Genomic DNA, 20,479 nt, shown 5'->3' with positions numbered 1-20,479 from the left:
GGCGGGACGGCCGCACAGGCAGCCGACCGGCGCGTACTTATTGGGCCGGGCGCCGCCGGAAATCCCGCCCCCAGGCCGTCACGGGCCGGTGACTCAGTCGCTCTGTACCACGTGCGGGGACAGAGAAGCGCGGGGACCAATGAGAAGAGGGGTAGGAGCAAAGCATGTTAACGGGATTGGGTAACGGGCGAACCAAGAGGCGTGACCCAGAGGCCTAATGGGAGGGGGCGGAGGTTACGAGAGGTGAAAGGAAAAAGGTATGAGGAGGGAAACTGAGACGCTCGAGGAGTGAAGGGGCAGGACTTAAAGAGAGGGGCGGGACATAGGCCGCCGTAAGAGGAGGGGCTAGAAATGTGAGACCAACCAATGGATTCCACAGGAAAGAAGGCCCAATCAACATGGGAGGCGGGTTATTGACAACCTACCTCCTCAGAGGCGGGGCTCAATGTGGAGAAGCAGGACATTGGATACCACAAGAGAGCCTCTCGAAGTAAGGAACGGGCATTGGCTACCACAGGAAGCGGGGCCTAATAGAGCGTTTGCCATTGGCTGTCACGCAGAGACGGTCAACTCAAAACAGGGCCAAGTGGGCGTGGCCTAGGGAAGGGCGGGCCATGCGGGATCTCCTAGGATAAACAGCTGCAAAATACTCAGAACGTTTATTTCATCCTGAGGAAAATGTGTCCAACGATTACTGTGTACCACAGCCACAAAATACTCAATATACGTGTTAATTCATTAAAAAAACGAATGAGATTCCGCGTGGCCAAGTTACTTAACTGCTCTGTGCCTCAGTCTCCCCACCTGCAAAGTGGGATTCACGATGGTACTGATCCTATAGAGCTGTGAGGATTGTGGGACTTCCGCATCCCCAGAGCACTTGAAGCTATGCCTGGCAACAGGTAATACCAGGTGCTTTCAATGCTGTAACCCTGGTTTCCAGGAATTCGAGTCTACCAGGGCAAAGAAATGACATTCATTCTTTCCTTCCTTCCTTCATTCATTTATTTATTGGTACTGGGATCGAACTCAGGGACACCTGACCGCTGAGACACACCCGCAGCCTTATTTCGTACTTTATTTAGAGACAGGGTCTCACTGAGTTGCTTAGCGCCTCACTTTTGCTGAGGCTAGCTTTGAACTCGCAATCCTCCTGCCTCAGCCGCCCTCAGCCTCAGCTGCTAGGATTATAGGCATGTGCCACTATGCTTGGCGATTTGTTTTTGTAATTAAAATTCACTGTTAGAACTCACATGAGAAGAACCAGGATGCCTAAAGAAGAACTGAATAATGAATGCCACATGTTTATCCTAGGGGACCACGGAGAGCTTTTGGAGAAACTGAGTTTAACCAGAGATTTGAAGGACCTGACCAGCGGGCAGGAAGGGCGTTTGGGGCAGAGATAGCAGCTGGATGACTGGGTCAGTGAGTCCTGTAGAGCCACAGGGGTCCACTGCGGCCTTATCTTAATGCCTCGTGAAGGCTAGTGATTAGTGCAGGCTTTATTTGAACTTCTTGGGGCTGGGGGTGGAGCTCTTTGGTAGAGAGTGTGCCTAGCACGTGAGCGGCCCTGGGTTCAATCCTCAGCACCACATAAAAATAAGTACATAAAATACAGGTATTGTGTCCATCTACAGCTAAAAAAATATTTTTAAAAAGGATATTTCCTGAATCTCAAAAAAATCACCACACATGTGAACTGTGTCACAACAGATACTTTTTTAAGATGTTAAAGACAGACTTCTGCTGGGACCCTGAAAATCTATTCTCGGTGCTGTGGGACTGGTTATGTTGAAGCTGTAACCCCAGCCATGTAACTGTCTCGGAGCTGGGACCTTAAGGAGGTGACTAGGTTAGATGAAGACAGTGCAGCCCCGGTCCACGGCCACTGGTGAAGACCCAGTGAGGAGGTGGCCAGCCACACGGTGGTAAGAAAGCCCTCCCCAGCTCCTGACCATGATCCTGGTCTCCAGACCCCAGAACGATGAGATGGCTGCTGAAGCCACCCCGTCTTGGTATTCTGCTATAGCATTCCTATCTAACACACTAGGTATGTACCCACGAGAAACGAAATAAAAGTGTGCGCAAACACCTGCACAGAAGCTGGGCGCAGCAGTGCAGCCTGGTGGTGGAGCTCAGGGGTTGGGCACCCCTGGATTCAGTCCCTACACACACCGTAATCATAGTAATAAATGCATTTCATCGGACAAAAATATCTAACATGTAGTTTTTAAAAATAGTAAAAAGTTGGGTGCTGTGGCATATGCTGATAATTCCACCCACTTGGGAGGCTGAGGCAGGAGGATCCCAAGTTCTAGGCCAGCCTCAGCAACTTAGCAAGGCCCTAAACAACTTAGCGAGACCCAGTCTCCAAATAAAAAGGGCTGGGAATTAGCAGCTCAGTGGTAGCACACCCCACGTTCAATTCCCAGTACCAAAAAAAAAAAAAGGAAAACGGTAAACTTGATGCCATGTATTGTTGGTTGTTGATCTGAATTGATCTGAATTCCAGGTCTAGCTGGGCCTTGTGACTGACTCATCCTGTGGCCACCCCAGCACCGGACAAGCATGATGCTGCATCATGCTTGGAGAGGGTGCAGTGAGTCCTGGGCTAGAGCCGGGTACTGATGGGAAAGACTGAGGGGGGGCGGGGTCATAGGAGTTTGAAGAACAGACGCTGCCTCTGCAAGTCCCACCTCCAAGACCCACCTGCTTTGGTGCACACTGCTCCCAGACCTTGAGCCAGTTCAGGCCTGGCTATGTTGTGTTGAGCAGCCAGAGAAAGATGGAAGGTGGGGCCCCGGGTTCCCCAAGAGCAAGGGGAAGCCCGAGGGACCCCTTCAGTCAACCAGTGGCAGGCTGAGGTGAGGGAGGCCCCACCTTCCTCGACAAATCAGAGGCTGTTCAAAGCAAAGATTTGTCTGGAAATCATCACCTAAGGCGGTGATGCACCTGGCCAGGGGAGGCCAAGGGGGCAAAGGCGGTGCTCTAACCCCAGAATGACACATGGCATGCCCTCTAATCAGCGGACGCCCCGAGCACCTACTCTGTGCTATGGGCTCCATCTCTGCCCTCCTATTTACTTATCGAGACTTAAACCTCCAGACCTTCTTAAGAAATGCTTAGTGGAGGGCTGGGGACGTAGTTCAGTTGGTAGAGTGCTCGCCACACATGTACAAGCAAGTTCAATCCCCAGCACCACAAAAAAAAAACAAGCTTAGTGGGTACGGGACCCATACAGGATAACAAACATCTATGAGGCAGTTACCTTGTGCCAGATGCAGTATGTTATGAATTTAAGGTGGCTCGTTCCCATGTCAGTTGTTAGTTTTCATTCCTGCTGTCTGGGTGGAGAAACCGGGGCACGCAGCACCTGGGCATGGAAGCCAGGAGGGACAGACTCCATTCACTCAGAGCTTCTCCCTGCTTGAGGCTTGGGTTCGACATCTTCATCTATTGTGGACCTGCTGGGTGCTGGGGAAACAGCAGGCTGCTGCCTGAGCTGCCCATCATCTGCGGACCAAACCCCTGCAGCTGGTTCAGAGCTGATTGGGAATGCAGAACCAGCCACCTGGAGGCCGGCAGCATCTGCATCCGCACTTCTGTGTTCCCTTCAGTGTGGGACATGCACCAGTCGGAGTGAGGTCTGAGAGCCCATGGTTCTGGGTGCGAATTCTACCCTTGCACGCTGTGGAGGCCTGGAGGCGACCATGTGAATCACAGCAGCTTCCCTGTACGCTGAGAGCTAGCAGGCCTTGTTTCCTAGGGTTGTCTGGCCCAAGACATATTCACACTTTGTGGCCGCTGCAACAAATTACCATAAACTTAATTGCCCAAAGTATGCAAATTTATTCTTATCACTCCAGAGGTCGGAATTCTGAAATGGATCCCCTGGGGCTAAAACCAAGGTGTTGGCAAGATTGTACTCCTTGAGGCTCCTGGGAGTCACGTCTTGCCTCTTCCAGCCCCTGGGGCCCTGCCACTCCTTCCCCCACTTCCAGGGCCAGCAGAGGAGCACCTTCTGTCTCTCCCCGACTCCCTCTTCTGAGGACCCAGGGTGACCCTTTCTCAGGGTCCTTCACTTATCCCACCTGCAAAACCTCTTGAGTCACCCATGATAGCATATTCACAGATTGGGTCATGGACACCGGGAGGCTCATTTTGTCCATCTCCAGGTTCCAGAGTACAGACTACAGAACCGAAGCCCGAGTTCTGCTGCTGAGAAGCTGTGCAGTCACGCTGGCTCTTGTTGGTAGAATGGGAGTCACAATGGCACTCAGTTTATAAATAGGGCCTCTACCAAGACACGCACAGAAAACGTGTCAAGCTCTTGGCAGAGGGCCTGACACACAGCGAGCACTCAGTAATCACCAGCGGTGATTAGAACGGGAGGTGTTGTGGCTTGGGTGTGTGTGTCCCCTGGGCTCCTTGGCGTTGGCATGGTGAGGGGAGGGGTAGACCTTTAGAGGTGGGTCCTAGAGGGGGTGGTTAGGTTACCGGGCGTGCCCTGACAAAACATTCAGGTAGTACTCTTATTTTTATGTGGTACTAGGAATCAAACCCAGTGCTTCACATGTGCTAGGTGAGCACTCTACCACTGAGCCCAGTCCCAGCTCCAGATTAAGGTAGTCCTTGTGGAAATTTCAGCCTCTGTAATTGAGTTAAATAAACCTCTCTTCTTTATGAAGGGCCCAGCCTCTGGTGTTTCTCTGAAGTAATAGAACATGGGCTAACACAGAAGGTTGGAGTAGACATTATCCATCATCATGAAGGCAATCAAGGAGGGCTTTCTGGAGGAAGAGGACTGAGTTAGACAAATGAGATCTTTCACCTGAGGGGACCCCCTGGGCCAGGGCCTAGAGGTGAACTTCAAATAGCTGAACCCAGGGCCACACAACTGCAGTCCCAGCTACTGGAGAGGCTGAGGCAGGGGAATTGCTTGACCCCGCAACTTTGAAACCAGCCTAGGCAACATAGCAAGACCCCATCTCAAAGTTTTAAAAATTCCAGGTAACCGAGGCAGAGAAGGTGAGGTGGTTGGTGACAAGGGACGAGGCTTTCCCCATTCCCAGAGCCTCAGATCTCCAAGTTAGGCTGGAGTCCAGAGTATTTACTCTAGAGGACAGGTGGGTCTCTGCACGTTAAGCCGGGGCCAGTGTTTTACCTGTTTGCAATTATCCGGCAGACACTCCTTTACATCAGTGTCAAATGGCAGCGTTCAAAATTAAGTACTTAGGAAAGAGGGAAAAGACAGCAATGACAGGATGTGCTCTTCAGTCAGCTGCTGCCTGATGGGTCACTGAGCTGGGGACTTAAAACGGCTGGGCACTAGCACACACCCATCATCCCGACTACCCTACAAGGCAGGAGGATGGCGAGTTCAAGGGCAGTCTGGGCAAGTCAGCGAGACCCTGTCTCAAAATAAACAACGGGCTGGGGTTTTACCTCAGTGTAAAACACTCTTGGATTCAGTCCCCAGAGCCTAAATGAATAGGGCCGGAGATATAGCTCAGTCACAGAGCACCACCAAAATAAAAAAAAACAAAACACACTATTATTGTCGCATAGGAACCACCCAGGAGTTGGGTGGCCCACGGTCTGTAAACCACCCAGACAAGCTACTTCTGACTCCTTATGCACAGAAACTGAGATATCTGCTTTTCCCTAGCCATGTCTGAGGGAAAGCTGTCACGCAGCAGTGGCTAACTAATACACCTCCTGGAGGATTTCCCCTTGCTGCTGCCACATGTCCATGTCTGCAGAATACCCCAGCAAGGGGATGGCAAGCTCCTACCTACTTCTCTTGGCACGTCTCTCATCTCCTTCGCTCGCCCTGTTTCAGGGACAGTGTTCTGCAATGAGCTCCCCCCTCAGGGCCTTTGTTCCTGCTGCCTGCTGCCTGCAATGCTCCTTTGCCATATACCCCGTGGCTACTCATCTTCTTCAAGGGTCTCAAATGTCTGACTCGTTTAGTCCACTTCAGACAGTCTCCCAAGCTGGGCGCAGTGGTATACATCTGTGATCCCAGCAGCTTGGGACACTAGGCAGGAGATGACAAGTTCAAAGCCAGTCTTAGCAATTTAGCAAGGCCCTAAGCAACTTAACAAGACCCTGTCTCAAAATAAAAAAGGGCTGGAGGTGTGGCTCAGTGGTTAAACTCCCGGGTTTCATTTCATCTCTGGTCCAAAAAAAGAAAAAAAAAAAAACAAAAAAACAACCACCTCGCAGCCAGGTTTGCTGGCACACACCAAATATCCCAAGCTATTAGGGAGGCTGAGAAGGGAAGATTGCTTGAGCCCAGAAATTCAAGACCAACCTAAGCACAAGGTAAGACCATGTCCTAAAGTAAAAAATAAATACCATTCTTCATTCCTGTCTCCTATTATACTTTTCTCCAGGGAGGTCACCATCACTGTCTGAAGCCATCTAGATCTTTCAAGACTGTGTCCCCATTTGACTATGAGCCTCATGAGGGCAGGACTGTCTGTCTTGTGCCCTGCTGCAAGTCTACTGGCCCGACACAAAGGAGACGTTCAGTAAGCGTTTGAGGAGTGGGTGCTTTTCTCTTCCACTCTAAGGAAAGACAGGTAGCCACAGGAATTCTTGCCTGGGTGTGTGTGTTTTTCTGGGGGTTTCACTGTTGTTTTTGAGATGGGGTATCAACAGCAGCAATCCTTCTGCCTCAGGCTCAGCAGGCTTCAAACTCTCCATCCTCCAGACTCAGCCTTCCAGTCACTGAGATCACAGATGTGGCCACCATGCTTGTCTCATTTCTGGAGAATTTTTAATGCACATCTTAAATGTCATTTTGCCCATAAACACTTTTGAGTGTATCACTAATACCTGTTTTTAAATACAACTACCATGCCATTATTACACCTAAACAATTTAATAGCTCCTTCATGTCATCTAAAGGCCAGACATATTCAAACTTCCCTGATGGTCTCAAAAAGGTCCTTTGGGGGTTTGTGGTGTTGTTCAGTCATATAATGTGTGCTTAGAATGCTCAAGACCCTGGGTTCCTTCCTTAGCACGCCCCTCCCCTCAAAAAAAGCCTTTTACTGTTGCTGACCTCTTTATCTGACGTTGCAGACTGCCCCCTCTGCTCTCCCCTACAACACCTTTTCCCCACCCCCCATTTTATTTGTGCCTTTTCTCTCCATCTCCCTCAAAACCAAAGAAAAAACCTCCTGGCTGCAGAGCGCAGGGCACTGGGTGTTTCTTCATCGTTGGCACAGAGCAGACGCTAGAAAAACACCCTCGCTGTAAATCCTACACCATCCGACCTGCACCGAGAACCTCCACGCGTGAAGCCCACCTTGGGGGTGGGGGGTCTTGTGCCAATTTGAGGCCCACTTCCTGGAGAGGGAACCGAAGACGCCGGGCTCTTCCTTCCACCCTGTCCGTCTCCACGCCTCGGCGTGACCCGCCCCGTCATTCTCTCCCCCGCTCCCCTTCCCGGCCACGCGGGTCTTGGTTGGAGAGGGCCGCGCTTTCCCGCCCAGGCCCCGACTCTTCGTGGAGGGCTGTTTAGCTGTCACTCCGGGCGTGTCCTTTGCGGCCTGTACAGCGCAGCACGTGCCCCCACCAGCTCGTCTCCCTCGTCTCCGCCGCCCAGGAGGGTCCGCAGCTGTCGCGTCCTCCGGCACGCGTCCACACCGGGTGCGCGGGGGCCACTGAGGCCCCAAGCCGGCTGGGCCGAGGGGCTCTGCACGCCATCCCGTGAACTGAGACTTTGTTACGTAAGCGCTGGCGGCCAAGCGAGGTTCTCGAGCAGGGCAAGGGGCAAGGGGCAGGGCCAGCGCATCCTCCGCGGGGTCAGGCGGCCGCTGCCTCCAGCTGCCTCCAGCTCCAGCTCCTCTCCGCACCCCTTAGAAAACGCCGCAGGAAGCGCGCCGTCGCCGGGCAACGGATTCCGGAAGAACCACCGAGACGCGGTCCCGGAGTGCAGAGCGGCCGGCCCGGGCCAGCGAGGTGCGGAGAGCTAGAGAGGTGCGCCCGGGCAATTGTCACGTGGGCGGCCGCTCGAGGGCGGGACTTCCTGCAGCGCGGTATTTTCTTTCCGGTTGTTGGCCCCTGCCGGCTCCTCCCCGACTGGGCCCTGCGCCCCCCGCCCCGTGCGGCCCCCTGCCGCCGGGCCTGCCGCCACCATGAAGAAGTTCTTCCAGGAGATCAAGGCCGACATCAAGTTCAAGAGCGCGGGGCCCGGTCAGAAACTCACAGACTCCGCGGGGTGCGTGACGGTTGCAGGGCGCTGAAGCCCGGCGGGGGCGGGACCGGCGGTGAGGAGTCTGAGAGCTCAGAGGCCCGGGGGCTGAGAGGGCGAGGCCGGGCCGGGAGGGCGGCGAAATTCCGGTGCCTGGGGGGCACGGGGGCGTGCCAGGAGGGGCGGAGCGTGGGAGAAGGGAGAGGGGGCCTGGGGGCGGGGCCAAGGCGGAGCGCGGGGAGGGGACCTAGGGGCGGGGCAGGAGGGCGGGGTGTGCACGCCGGACGTGGTCTGGGGTGGGGAAAGGGGCGGAGCGCGGGGGACGGCGGCGGGGGCGGGGCAGGGGGCGGGGCAGGGGACGCGGAGTGAGAGCAAGAAGGGTCTGGCGCGGACCAAGGGGTGGGCGTGGGCGAGCTTGGGGTGGTACAGGCAAGGCGGAGCATGGGGGGTTGGGGAATCCTGGGGTGAAGAGTGAGAGCAGGGACTGGGGCCAGATCTGGGGCCAGATCTGGGGCCGGGGCAAGAGGCAAGGGGATACAAGCAGGTGGAGGATGAGGGGGTCTGAGGCTGCAGTGTTGGAAGATGAATTGGAGACCTTAGAGGAATAAAGGAGAGGCTTGGGAGAAATCTGGAATGCCCTGAGATTTGGGGCTGAACTTGGAGAGCAAGTAAGGCAGGGATCCAGGGTATCCTAGTGAGCTAAACATCGACAGGAAGAGGGCTTCTTGGTTCTGGCCCTGCAGTGATAGGAAGGAGGGGGTGAGTACTGAAGAGAATCTGGAAAGCCAGACGGCCTGAGGCTGTTGTCTGGGGAGTTGCCTGAGTGGCTTGGGGTTGCTGAGAGGGACCAGAGAAGGTCTGAGAAAAGCATGGAGGTGGGAGCCTTTGTGACAGATGAGATGGAGGCCTGGTGGGAGATGGGTGCATCCCCCTGGAGGCTCCTCAGGGAGACCTGGGTGGGGAGTGGAGACAGGTGTGGCAGCAGGTGTCCATGTCTGAGACTGAGGGCTGGTGGATAAGAAGATGGGGACTGGAAGGACCAAGGCTGCTGCAGGGAGTGGCGGAGTGGGTGGTGGGGACTTGGGACAGATGAGCTCAGGCAAGGTGTGGGGAATGGCGGAAGGAGCCCTGGAGGGGTGAAGGTAGGGGCGGAGGCTGGGAGGCAGGCAAGAAGGGGCAGGGGAGGCAGGCAGGGTGGGACACAGTGAGGGCACTAAGATGTCCTGCTTAGGATTGGGTGTCCTGGGATCTCAGGGGTACAGTGCTGATTTGGAGAAGGCAGGCTTGAGAGCCTGATAGCCAACACATATCAGGTTCCTGAGCCCAAGAGGGGAGGAAGGTGGCCAACCTGGAGATGGTGACAGATGGTGGGGCTGTGTGATGGGAGGGACATCAGGGCTTGTGTCTACCTCAGACCAGGGGTTTAGGAGGAAATAGAAGGGCTCAAGGGGAGATGGAGAGAAAGTGTGTGGAGGTCTGTGCATCTGTGACACGTGGCACGCTGGAGCGGGGACTGGAGTGGCATGGACAACAGTGTCCAGGCTGTTGGAGGCCTTGGGGGAAGGCTGGCCTCTGGTGCTCTAGGGCTCGCCCTGCAGCGGGTTGTTCATGCACCAATAGATATGTGACGTGAGAGGAGGTGGTGCTGAGGCCCTGAAGAGATGAGCGGGCTCAGGCTGGCAGGGGTCCAGGAAGGCCTCTCTGAGAAGGCGGTGCGAGCTGAGACTGGGACTCAGTGAGACTCAGTGTGTGGCCCTCAACCTCCTCCACAGGGCCCTGTGGCAGCCCTTGCCCTCTACAGGCCTGTCTCTATCCCACCCCCAGGTGGAACATTCTGGGCAAAAGAAACAGAAAGTGCACAGACTTCCCAGGGCATCCTCTGGGCTGCCTGCAGGAAGAATAGAAAGGAGCCCAGCGGGGAGGGAAGTGAGGCATGCTGGGTGTGGCTTGCCAGCCGGGAGAGAGTCCATTTGAGGAGTGGCAAGCCAGGCTTGAGTTTAGAGCGGTCCCTCTGGCTGCCCAATCAGAGTCCGTGCTGGGCCAGTTGATGCGTCATGGGAGATGCTGTTTTTATGGAAAGATACAGACACTGGATGGTGTCGGTGAGTCTCCATGAACCAGCCTTTCTTCATCTGGAGATCCTCCACTGTGGGGAGGATGGAGACAGGTGGGCGGGCAGGAAGCAGGCCCACGGGGGCCAGACCCAAGGGCCGGGGCGGGGCGGGGCTGTGAATCCGAGTGGAACAGAGGAGCGAGGGTCCCACACTAAGCAGGCTCCCAGAAGGTTCTGTGGACCTAGATCACAGAGCTGGGACTGCTGGGGTTGGGTGAGAGGGTCACGGCAGGGCAGGCTGTGGAGGAATTGCCACTGGCACCTCTGTGCTGAGTAGTCATGGAGCCCCTTGCCCATCACGGGCGTGGAGTGGAGCGGTGGCACTAGGGTAAAGGGATCAGCTGTGGCAGGAGCAATTGCCCTGAGCCAAGGGTTTGTGAGGAGGGGCCCACAGCGCTCTTGGGGAGCCTGCAGGAGCACACAGGCAGAGCCATGTGGGCTTCAGCATGGCAGGCCCCTGCTTGGGGAGGAGGGAGGAGGCAAGATCATGACCCCGCCAGCCTTCTCAGTTCTGGGACTGTCAGGGTGGCTTTATGCCGGTGGGGGGACACTGTGGGTCCATTTTACAGGTGCGTATGCTGGGGCCTGACTGGGGCACCACTTGGCCAGAGGGGCAGAACACCAAGTAGAGCTGCCATCTCCTGCCTTCAAAGGCTCCTTCACCCTTAACAGGACCATCTGGTGACCACGGGTGGGCCTGGGAGGGCAGTGTGCCAGCCTGTGTGCATAGGGACATGTCCGTCTGATGGGACAGGTGGCAGGAGCTAGGACAGGCAGACACTCTTCTATTCTTCCCCAGGTCAGCTCCCTGGCCACCCTGGGAGACTATTCACTCCCCCATCTCTGCCCAGGGAGAAGGCCCCCAGAGAAAAGCCCCAGCAGCCAGCCCTCAGGCAGCCCCGCCAGGGACCCACAGATGAGGCACAGATGGCAGCCGCAGCTGCCCTGGCCCGGCTGGAACAGAAGCAACCCAGGGCCCGGGGCCCCACATCGCAGGACTCTATCCGGAATCAGGGTGAGTGGTGGCCATCCTGGGCTGAGGCAGGGATTCTGCCCTTGGCTCTGGGTGGAAACAGTAAAGAGAGTGGTTTAAAGTCATAGTTGGGGGCTGGGAGGTGGCTCAGTGGTGGAGCGCTTGCCTAGCAAGTGCGATGCACTGGGTTCGACTCTCACACTGCGTATAAATAAGTAAAATAAAGGTTCGTTGACAACTAAAAAATATTATTTAAAAATTAAAAATAAAGTGATGGTTGGAACATCCGCAGAGGGCATGCCAGGCAAGATGGTGGCAGCAGGCCTGGTGTTAGGGGCATGGGTGCCAGAGGCGCTCCTTGAGGAAGGAGAGCAGCTGAGCTGTGGAGAAAGTGGTGGTCACGGGGAGGCGGGGGGTGCGGACAGGAACCAAGCCCAGCAGGAGAGACTGGGGCTGACGCCTCAGAGGCAGGCCCTGCGGGGTAGGCCCCACCTGGCCAGGCTCTGGACAGGGCAGGGCGATGCGTTTCCCCCTCCCTCTGCTTGTTTCGTTCCTCCAGTGAGGAAGGAGCTGCGAGCTGAGGCGACCGTCAGTGGTGGTCCTGAGTCCACGGGGACCAAGGAGGTAAAGCTTTTTGGGGGCATTGCCCTCACGGGGGCGGCTGGGACCCCTGGGAGGGCTGTGTGCAGAGCCTGGGCCATGCGGACTTGCTGCAGGGGCATAAAAGCAGTGTCCTCCGCATCCCTGGGCTGCCCTGAAGTGCAGAGGCAGGTTGGGCGCAGGTGCCCATGCTGTCGGGGACCTCAGGGTCGGCTCTCCTGTCCTGGGTTCAGAGGAGTGAAGGCAGCAGTCCTCAGTCGTGCCCCTCACCCCAGGAGGGGCAGGGCTGGAACTCTTCAAATCCCACAGCCTGGCACACCCTCCTGTGTGCCCCTTGGACTGAAGGGCTCCATGGGAGGGTGGCATCTGGGAGGCCTCGGGAGAGTTTGACAACGAGGCAGTGGTTTTAGAATGGAAGACACCCTAGCCATGCTAGAGCACGAGGCGCTGAGCCCCCTGACTCCCACCCAGCCTGGGCTTCCTCCCTGCAGCTGGGGAGTGGCCGGAGATGGCCGGGATGGCCGTAGGGGCAGGATGCCTGTGGCGTGGAGCAGCTGCTCCCAGCCAGAGCTGCTCTGCGTTGAATGCTGAGGGCACAGGCAGGGGCAGTGTATGGACCAGGACACCTGGAGGGAGGGGTTCAGTTGCATGGCCAGGGTGGCCCACAGTAACAAGCGGAAGGCACGGTTGGGCCAGGAGTGTCTGGCTCTAAGGACACGCTGGCCGATACTGTCCAGGGTGGTCCACACTCTGAGCACAGTGCTCTCGCCCCCACCAGGTGCCTGAGCCCAAGGAGGAAGGCTCGACACACCTAGCAGTGCCTGGCGTGTACTTCATCTGCCCCCTCACAGGGGTCACCCTGAGGAGGGACCAGCGGGACGCCCATATCAAAGAAGCTATTCTGTCGGTGAGTGCAGTCCCCTGTGCGTCCCACCCAAGGAGACCAGCACAGGTCCCTCAGAGTCGGCAGCCAGTTCTGCTTGGGCCTAGCCTTGGCTTTGTTTCTGTTCTGCCTTCTCCAAAGAGGGAACCTTGTGTGCAGAACAGAATCCAAGAAAGTGAGAAGAGCGGAGACCCGCACGCTGCCACCCTGCAGGCCCCACTCCCAGCGGCCACCGGAAGCAGCTGAGGGCCTCTTCTGAGATGTCAGGAGGTGTACAAGCTGCTGGTGGATGTCTGTCTGTCTCCCCTCCTCGTGTATTCTGCTCCACATAAAGAGCCATGCACCGTTGGTGTTTAACTGAGAGACTTGGAGGCACTGTCCCCGCACAAGGATTTCTTCGGTCCATTCTTTTCCTTGTAGCTCTTAATTTGGAAATTTCACACAGAGTCACACAGAGGATACCTGAATACGCTTTACCCAGCGCTTCACTCAGTGTTTTGTTCCTGCGGCCAAACTGCCCGAAAGAACAACTTGGAAGCTGGGAAATTTTTCTAGGGTCACAGTTCTGGAGGCCTCAGTCTGTAGAGGGCTGACTCTGTTACTCTGGGCCTGAGATGAGGCAGAACATCTTGGTGGCCGCGTGTGGCAGAGGAAGGCTGCTCAGCTTCTGGTGGGATCAGGAAGCAGAGAGAGGACAGATGGCGCTCAGTGACCACCTCCTCCAGCCCCACCCCTGACCACAGTCACCACACAGGCCATTCAAACTAGGATGGACCCATAGGTCACGGCTCACATTCCAGTCGCTTTGCCTCTGAACGTTCCCGCCTTAGCAGGGAGCTCTGGGAGGACACCTCATTCCGGAGCCTCACACTCAGGGTGGGAGTGACACCTTTATGTTCCCACTGTCCTGTGTGTGTGTCCGTCCAGGTGGACGTAGGCCTCCCTGGGCGAAATTCAGGTGCGGCGGGGCTGGTCCCTCCTGACTCCAGGTAGAGTCGGCGTCCCCCTCTTCTACCTTAGGAGGTGCCCACGGCCCTCGGCTTGCAGTCCCTTCCTCCTCCTGGGCCAGCAGTGCCAGGCAGGTGTTTCTCAGGCTGCCAGCTCTGCTTTTCCCTGTCCATGGACCCTTCTGGTCACCTGGGCCCCTCCTGGATAATCCAGGACGATCTTCCTTCCATCTGCTGCTCTAATTCTTTGCTGTGTGATGGTGCATCCTCACGGGCCCCAAGGGTTAGGACGTGGGCATCTTTGTGTACGTGGGGGGCATTCTCTGCTGCCCCCATTTGCCAGGTGTTAATGACGTTTGCACCCCACTTGCTCCGTCCGCCCTCTGTCCTCTCCTGAGTCATCTGCAGGGAAGTTCTACGTGCTCATTTTTTTTTTTTTTTTTTTTTGCCGTGCTGGGGATCAAACCCAGGGCCCTGTGCTTGCAAGGCAAGCACGCTACCAACTGAGCTATGTCCCCAGCCCCGTGTATTTTTTTAAAAAAAAGTTGGTTCTTTCTCGTTCTCCGTGGCAGTGCAATCCATTCTGACATGATCGTGCAGCTCGAAGGTGCCTTGTTCTAATTCAGACCCCACGCGTCCTGCCCTCCCTGGCGCTGGTCAGCTCTTCTGGACTTCCTCACCGGCCGGTGAGCGAGTCGGGCGCGTCCAGTTTTGCTCGTGGGAACAGTCAGACAGTGGTCGCACGCGGGCTCCCTCCAGTGTGCGTGGAGCCCCGCCCTCGCCTGCCTCCCTGATCTCCGCTCTGAGTGGAGGCCGCGGATGGGCGTCCTCAGCGCCTCCCTCGCTTCTCGGCAGCCGCTGTCCTCTTGGAGGGCTGTGTTCTTTGCCCATTTCCTCCCGCAGCAGCTCTTGTTAGTTTGGAGGTGCTCTTTGTCCGTGGTGTGGGCTCACGTTTTCCCTCAGTTGCTTACGTTTTGATTTTGCTGATAGTCACTTCCAGGGAGAGGTTCTTGATCACTATGTCATGGAAAGTGTCAGTCTTTATTCTTCTGGCTCAGGGTCATACTTAGGAGGGCCCTTCTCAGCCCCCTCCTGAAATAGTTCTTCGTGGTTTTTCTAGCATCTTTCTGTTTTGCCTTTTGCTGTCTTGCCTGTTTGGTTTGCTGCGCTGATTAAAGCTCTAGTGTAACGTGAAGCAGTGAGGGACGTGGGGTGGAGCCAGTTTTTCCTGGAGAGCTATGTCATTTTGCTGAACCCCAAAGAGTGAGGACGCTGTGCTTGTTGATGTCAAGTTCGCTTTGCCACAAGGCAGGCTCCTGTCGACCTGGGTTCCTTTCTGCCCTCCTGGTCTGGGGACGCCTGTGCCTCCCGCTGCCTCTGCAGACCTGTCTCCTCGGCCCTCGCCTCCTGGCAACAGAACTAGCAGATGGGCTGGGTCCCAGTAGGAGTTGGCAGGAGAACTGGCTCGCTTTGGAGCAGACTTCTGTGTGGTCCTGATGTGGCTGCCCGGGCTCCCCATGGAGCCAAGGGAGGGTGCTGGGAGGCCAAGGCCCAAACCCACCTTCCAGGAGCTTGGGGCAAGCCGGCGGCCCTGGGCTGGGCTGCTCCACCCCTGTGTCATCTGGGCCTCCTGTTCGCGGTGACTTCTGTTGTGGGCCGCAGGGGAGCCAGTGCGTGTGGCTGTGTGCCGTGGTTGTGCAGAGTGCGCACACGCCATCCTGGTCCCGTGGTCCTGTGCCTCCCATGGGTGGGCCCTGGGAGCAGTGGAGGCTGAGTTGCCCACTCCAGCCATCTGGCCACCTGGCTCTGTCAGGTATTGGGGTAGAAGGAGGTGACAGACCCACCCTGTGGCCTGGGTGGAGGAGCTGGCATTGCTTGGTCTGTTGGTGAGGATCAGAAGGGCTGGGGCGTCGTGGTGCTGGGGGTTCGCAGAGCCCAGTGCCAGAGCTGCTGTTTTCAAGCCAGGGCGTGAGGTGGAGATCTGTCACATTACGCCACACTGACCTCTAAGGCTACAGATGGCATCTAAGGGCAGATGTTTCCTCTCCTGCTTTGGTGGCCACTGCCCTCTGCCTGCGTTAGGGCTGAGTCACCATGGGGTCTTTCTCCTCGTCTCTGCTGAGCGTGCAGTCGGATGGCAAATGCCCCTGCTCTGCCTCAAGAGAGCAACTAGCACCACTGCTGCAGTCCTCTGTCCCCGGGCAGTGCAGTGCAGTACCAGAGTGGGCCTCAGCATGCCTTGTCCCTGCAGCACTTCTCCACGGACCCTGTGGCTGCCTCCATCATGAAGATCCACACATTCAACAGAGACCGGGACAGAGTGAAGTTGGGTGTGGACACCATTGCCAAGTGAGTGCATCCAGCTGCCCAAGGCCACTCCCACTGGGGCTGTCCCCTTGGGCTCTGTGGGGACTCTGAGGAGCCAGGAAGGAGCAGAGACTGGAGGGGAGGCCAGGCCTGCCTGAGGCCTCCGGGAAGAGGTTAGGCCTCAGTTCACCTGCCTAGTTTCCTTTGGGGTCATCCAAGGAGCATGTAAGGGTACAGGGACCTAGCTTATTCTAGCATCTGGTCAAGCAAGTTGGGTGGAACTGGAAATGCCCGCTGTTCACAGCTGCCAAGGAAGTCTCCCCGTGGGAACCCGCCAGCCCTGCTGTCCCTTTGCACAGTGGTTGGTTATTCTGGCTCTGTCTTTTGTCTGTCCTCTGTGTAAATCCTTGTCCTTGGCAGACAGGACAGAGAGGCCAAGCACGGTGACGGCTCCTCTGCTGGGCCCTGGGGCTGTCAGGCGGTGACAGGTGCCTGTGATTCCAACCCCAAGATGCGGGCTGGGGAGATAGCTCAGCTGGTAGAGTGCTTGTCTTGCAAGCACAAGGCCCTGAGTTTGATCCCCAGTACCGCAAAAAAAAAAAAAAAAAAAAAGTTGAATTCCAACTCCAAGATGCAGACCCAGGGCCCCCTGGGCCCTCGTTCGTTCCTGCTGTTGCTGCATGTGGCTCTTAGCTGTTGCCCCCTGGTGTGGGAAGTGTAGAGGAGCCAGGGGACCTGTGTCCCATTCCCCCATCCTCCTCTCAGGTACCTGGACAATATCCACCTGCACCCTGAGGAAGAGAAGTACCGGAAGATCAAGCTGCAGAACAAGGTGTTCCAGGTGAGGCTGTGTCCTCCTGCCCAACCCACCCAGCCCAGCCCCAGCCATGGTGGGGCAGCCTCAAAGAGTGCAGGGTTTGGGCCAGCAGAAGGTGGCAGTGAGGTGACAAATCACATGCCATGGAAGAAGGGCTTGGGGGCTCTACCCCTGCCCAGCTGCAGTTTGACCCTTACGCTGGGAAGGCAGAAACTGAAGCTCCTCTGGAGCATTGGTGGGTTGGGCCACCCTGGCCTGTGGGAGCAGCAGGTGTGTCTTCCTCTGCTCTGAGGATTGCCCCAGCAGCCCCTGGTGGTTGGCCTTTTGGGGTGCTGTGTCCTCCGTGAGGCACTGGGGAAGCTCCGAGGCACTCCTTAGGGAAGCAAGTTTGTGCTCAGCTCTGCCACTGCTTCAGGGTTTGGTTGCCGTCAGGGTCACTGGGCCTGTGGCAGAGGCAGCCCCGTGTGACCTCTGCCGCACTCCCAGGAGCGCATTAACTGCCTGGAAGGGACTCACGAGTTTTTTGAGGCCATTGGGTTCCAGAGGATGCGGCTGCCTGTCGCGGATCAGGGTGAGGCGAGAGGAGGGGCCTGGGCTGAGCCCCCGGTGGGGGGTGGGGGCCTCAGGTGGGAGAGGCCGGCTTGGGTCTCCCTGCTGCAGTGACATCTGTGTGTGGGTGGCACAGAGGACCTGGAGGAGTTCTACGTGCTGAGTGAGGCCGCGCTGGCGCAGCCCCAGAGCCTGGAGCGGCACAAGGAGCAACTGCTGGGTGCAGAGCCCGTGCGGGCCAAGCTGGACCGGCAGCGCCGCGTCTTCCGGCCCTCGCCCCTGGCCTCCCGGTTTGAGCTTCCCGGAGACTTCTTCAACCTCACAGCAGAGGAGATCAAGCGGGAGCAGAGGCTCAGGTGGCAGGCACGCCTGCGGCTGGGGCACGTTGGGTCGGGGCCCCGGCCACAGCCTGAGCCCCGCTCTCTGGCTGTGTGCGCAGGGCGGACGCGGTGGAGCGGCTGAGTGTGCTGCGGACCAAGGCCATGCGGGAGAAGGAGGAGCAGCGGGAGCAGCGCAAGCACACCTACACGCTGCTGCGCGTGCGCTTCCCCGACGGCTGCCTCCTGCAGGGTGAGCAGGGCCTGCGCTGGGCTTCTTCCAGCGGTGCTGCTGGTGGGCCCGGCAGCCTGGGGGCTAGACCTGACGTGCCGCTCCGCAGGGACCTTCTATGCCCGGGAGCGGCTGTCGGCAGTCTACCAGTTTGTCCGGGAGGCCCTGCAGAGCGACTGGCTGCCTTTTGAGCTGCTGGCCTCAGGAGGGCAGAAGCTGCTGGAGGAAGAGAACCTGGCCTTGAACGAGTGTGGGCTGGTGAGCGCAGGGTCGGCACTGTGATGGAGTTAGGACACCAGCATTTACCAAGGAGGACCTGGAGACGTGGGGGGAAGGCGGTTGCTGTGTCACGGTCACTTTGTCACTGACTCACTGAGTCACTGAACCCTCCCCGTGGTCCATCGTCAGCGCAGGCAGGGTTTGGGATGGTTCCAGGTCAGGTTCCCGTGTTGGAATCCCACTTCCCACTGGCTGGTGCTGTGACATTGAGCGGTTCCTCACTTCTTGGTGCCTGTTTTCTTCCCATGAAATGGGAGTGGTGAGTCCTCTGAGGAGCAGAGCCAAGATGGAGCTAAGGTGTGGGGATCTACCAGGGAGGAGGCCAGCGGGACAGGAGGAAGGGAGGCAGGAGGCGGGAGGCCTGGGTGGGAACCTGGGACTCTGCCTGGTTCTGATGGCTTCGGCCAGGCAGGGGCATCTCCAGGTCAGCTTGCTATCAGGGACCCTGGTGTGCGTTCACATGGAATGAGGTGACGATCTGGATCTGACTGCCCCACTACAGGTGCCCTCGGCCCTCCTGACCTTCTCGTGGGATGCAGCTGTGCTAGAGGACATCAGGGCTGCGGGGGCTGAACCCAGCTCGTCCATCCTGAAACCTGAGCTCCTGGCGGCCATGGAGAAGCTCTCCTGAAATAAAGGCAGGGTTGGCCTCAGCCCATGGGTCTGTCTCATGCGCTCCTGTCCCCATCCCACTCCAGGGCTACCCAGCCACCTCTGGAAACACTGACCAGACCCCAGAGCCCCGCATAGCTGGCCGGAGCACCTGTCCCTGCCTTGGGGGCAGCGCCTCTAGCCACCGTTTTGCAGAACCCTGGGGCAGGCAGACATATGCCTCCCTGGGCATAGTGTGGGCACAGGCCCCATGTGCTGTGCACGGGGGTGGCCCCATCTGGCACTAAACTGGTGACAAGTGCAGGAGACAGTAGCCTAATAGCACAGTTGACGTGTAATTTCTAAATTATGGACCCAAATAAATAGAATATTTGACTATAGTTTCCTGGTGGTTAATATGAACCACTGGACTCAAGGTAAGGGTCACCTCTGCTACAGAGAGCTCAGCATGGCTCTTGCTCTGAGCTGCTGGCTGGCTAGCCAGGGGTCCCCAGGTGCCCAAGGCCAGGTTTTCATGTCATGTTGTCCTAGAGTCCCTAACTAACTGCCCACAGAACTCCAGTGAGCCAGCCTTGCTCAGGAAGGCCTGTGTCAAGTACCTGAGGACCTGGACCCCTCTTGGCTCCCCCAGCCTGGGAGGGTGCATTCCTCTATTCACTTTGTTGCTACAGCGAAATACCTGAGACTCAGTGAAGTCTAAAGAGGAGGTCGTTGGCTCACGGTTTGGGAAACTCAAGGGCAGGGCTCTGGTGCCAGCCAGGGCTGTTTCATGTGGCACGGGGCATGGTGGGGACACAAGGCCAGGCCTGCTCTTCTCCTTCACAGGCACCCCGCTTGCAGGGTCCCCAGGGCTTTCAACACCTCATGAGGCTCACCGCCATTTTTAAAAGATTGTTTTTATTAGTGCATCGTAGTTACACGTAAGATGGGGGCTCATTTTGACATCATGCAAGGGAGGACTGACTTGGTCCACTTCAGTCCCCAGCACTTCCCCTTGCCCTCCCCTCTTCCCATCCTCTCCTCTATTGGTCTTCTATTTATAGTTTTTTTCTTAAATTAATGCTTTATAGATATACATAAAGGTGAACTCCACTGTGGTACATTCAAATATGTACATGGCATAATCTGATCAATTCCTTCCCAAGGTCTCTCCTGAGGCCTCACTTCTTCAAAGTCCCTCTCCATGTGGCCACACTGAGGACCCAGCTCCCAGCACAAGAAGCCATAGGGGGACATACTCAGATTATGGCACTCAGATCTGGTCTCACTGATTGGCAGAACATTGTTCCCCAAAACCTCCACCTCCAAATTCCCCGACTCATGAACATCTTGCGGCAGAATGCAAGCTAGATTGGTGGAGGGCCCTGAGCTGGGGTCACCCTGGGTTACCCTGGGCCTTGTGTAACCACAGGGTCCTCGTGAGAGGACAGGAGAGTCAGACTGGAAGATGCTGCGCTGCTGGCTCCTAACATGGAGGAAGGGCCAGACGCCGAGGGCTGCAGCGACTGCACAAACTGGAGATGACAACTCCCTGGGGCCTCAGGAGACCCAGCCCTGCCGCACCTGGGTTTACCCAGGAGCCCACGCCAGCCTTTGGCCTGTACCACTTGAGACGATGAATCTGCTGTTTTGAGCCACCAAGTG

General features: G+C 57.0%; 1 protein-coding gene across 3 annotated transcripts; it reads left to right on the top strand.

Annotated features, from left to right (window-relative positions):
* The first annotated feature begins 7,053 nt into the window (after positions 1-7,053).
* On the top strand, positions 7,054-19,215 carry UBXN6 (UBX domain protein 6). 3 transcript variants are annotated; one of them, XM_079115520.1, is made up of 11 exons: positions 7,054-8,233; positions 11,171-11,334; positions 11,852-11,916; positions 12,671-12,799; positions 15,974-16,071; positions 16,795-16,870; positions 17,333-17,417; positions 17,532-17,751; positions 17,835-17,965; positions 18,054-18,202; positions 18,726-19,215. In XM_079115520.1, the coding sequence occupies exons 1-11, from the start codon at positions 8,151-8,153 to the stop codon at positions 18,852-18,854; spliced, it is 1,329 nt and encodes a 442-aa protein (XP_078971646.1). In that variant the 5' UTR covers positions 7,054-8,150; the 3' UTR covers positions 18,855-19,215. The 3 variants fall into 3 exon arrangements, with proteins under 3 accessions (XP_078971646.1, XP_078971647.1, XP_078971648.1); XM_079115521.1 differs by having other exon boundaries at positions 8,145-8,282; XM_079115522.1 differs by lacking the exon at positions 7,054-8,233 and adding an exon at positions 8,756-8,965.
* Positions 19,216-20,479: the final 1,264 nt, after the last annotated feature.

This window comes from Sciurus vulgaris, assembly GCF_902686455.1.
Source record: "Sciurus vulgaris genome assembly, chromosome: 16".
Classification (NCBI taxonomy): Eukaryota; Metazoa; Chordata; class Mammalia; order Rodentia; family Sciuridae; genus Sciurus; species Sciurus vulgaris.
Note: the sequence above shows the minus strand (reverse complement) of the source record. Positions and strands in the feature narration are given on the sequence as shown.

Excerpts from the sequence above, each read along its gene's own strand:
- UBXN6 (XM_079115520.1), top strand. The coding sequence starts at position 8,151 with ATGAAGAAGTTCTTCCAGGAGATCAAGGCCGACATCAAGTTCAAGAGC. Across the intron at positions 16,072-16,794 it reads GGTGTGGACACCATTGCCAA|GTACCTGGACAATATCCACC; the intron begins GTGAGTGCATCC and ends TCCTCCTCTCAG. Across the intron at positions 17,966-18,053 it reads CGACGGCTGCCTCCTGCAGG|GGACCTTCTATGCCCGGGAG; the intron begins GTGAGCAGGGCC and ends GCCGCTCCGCAG.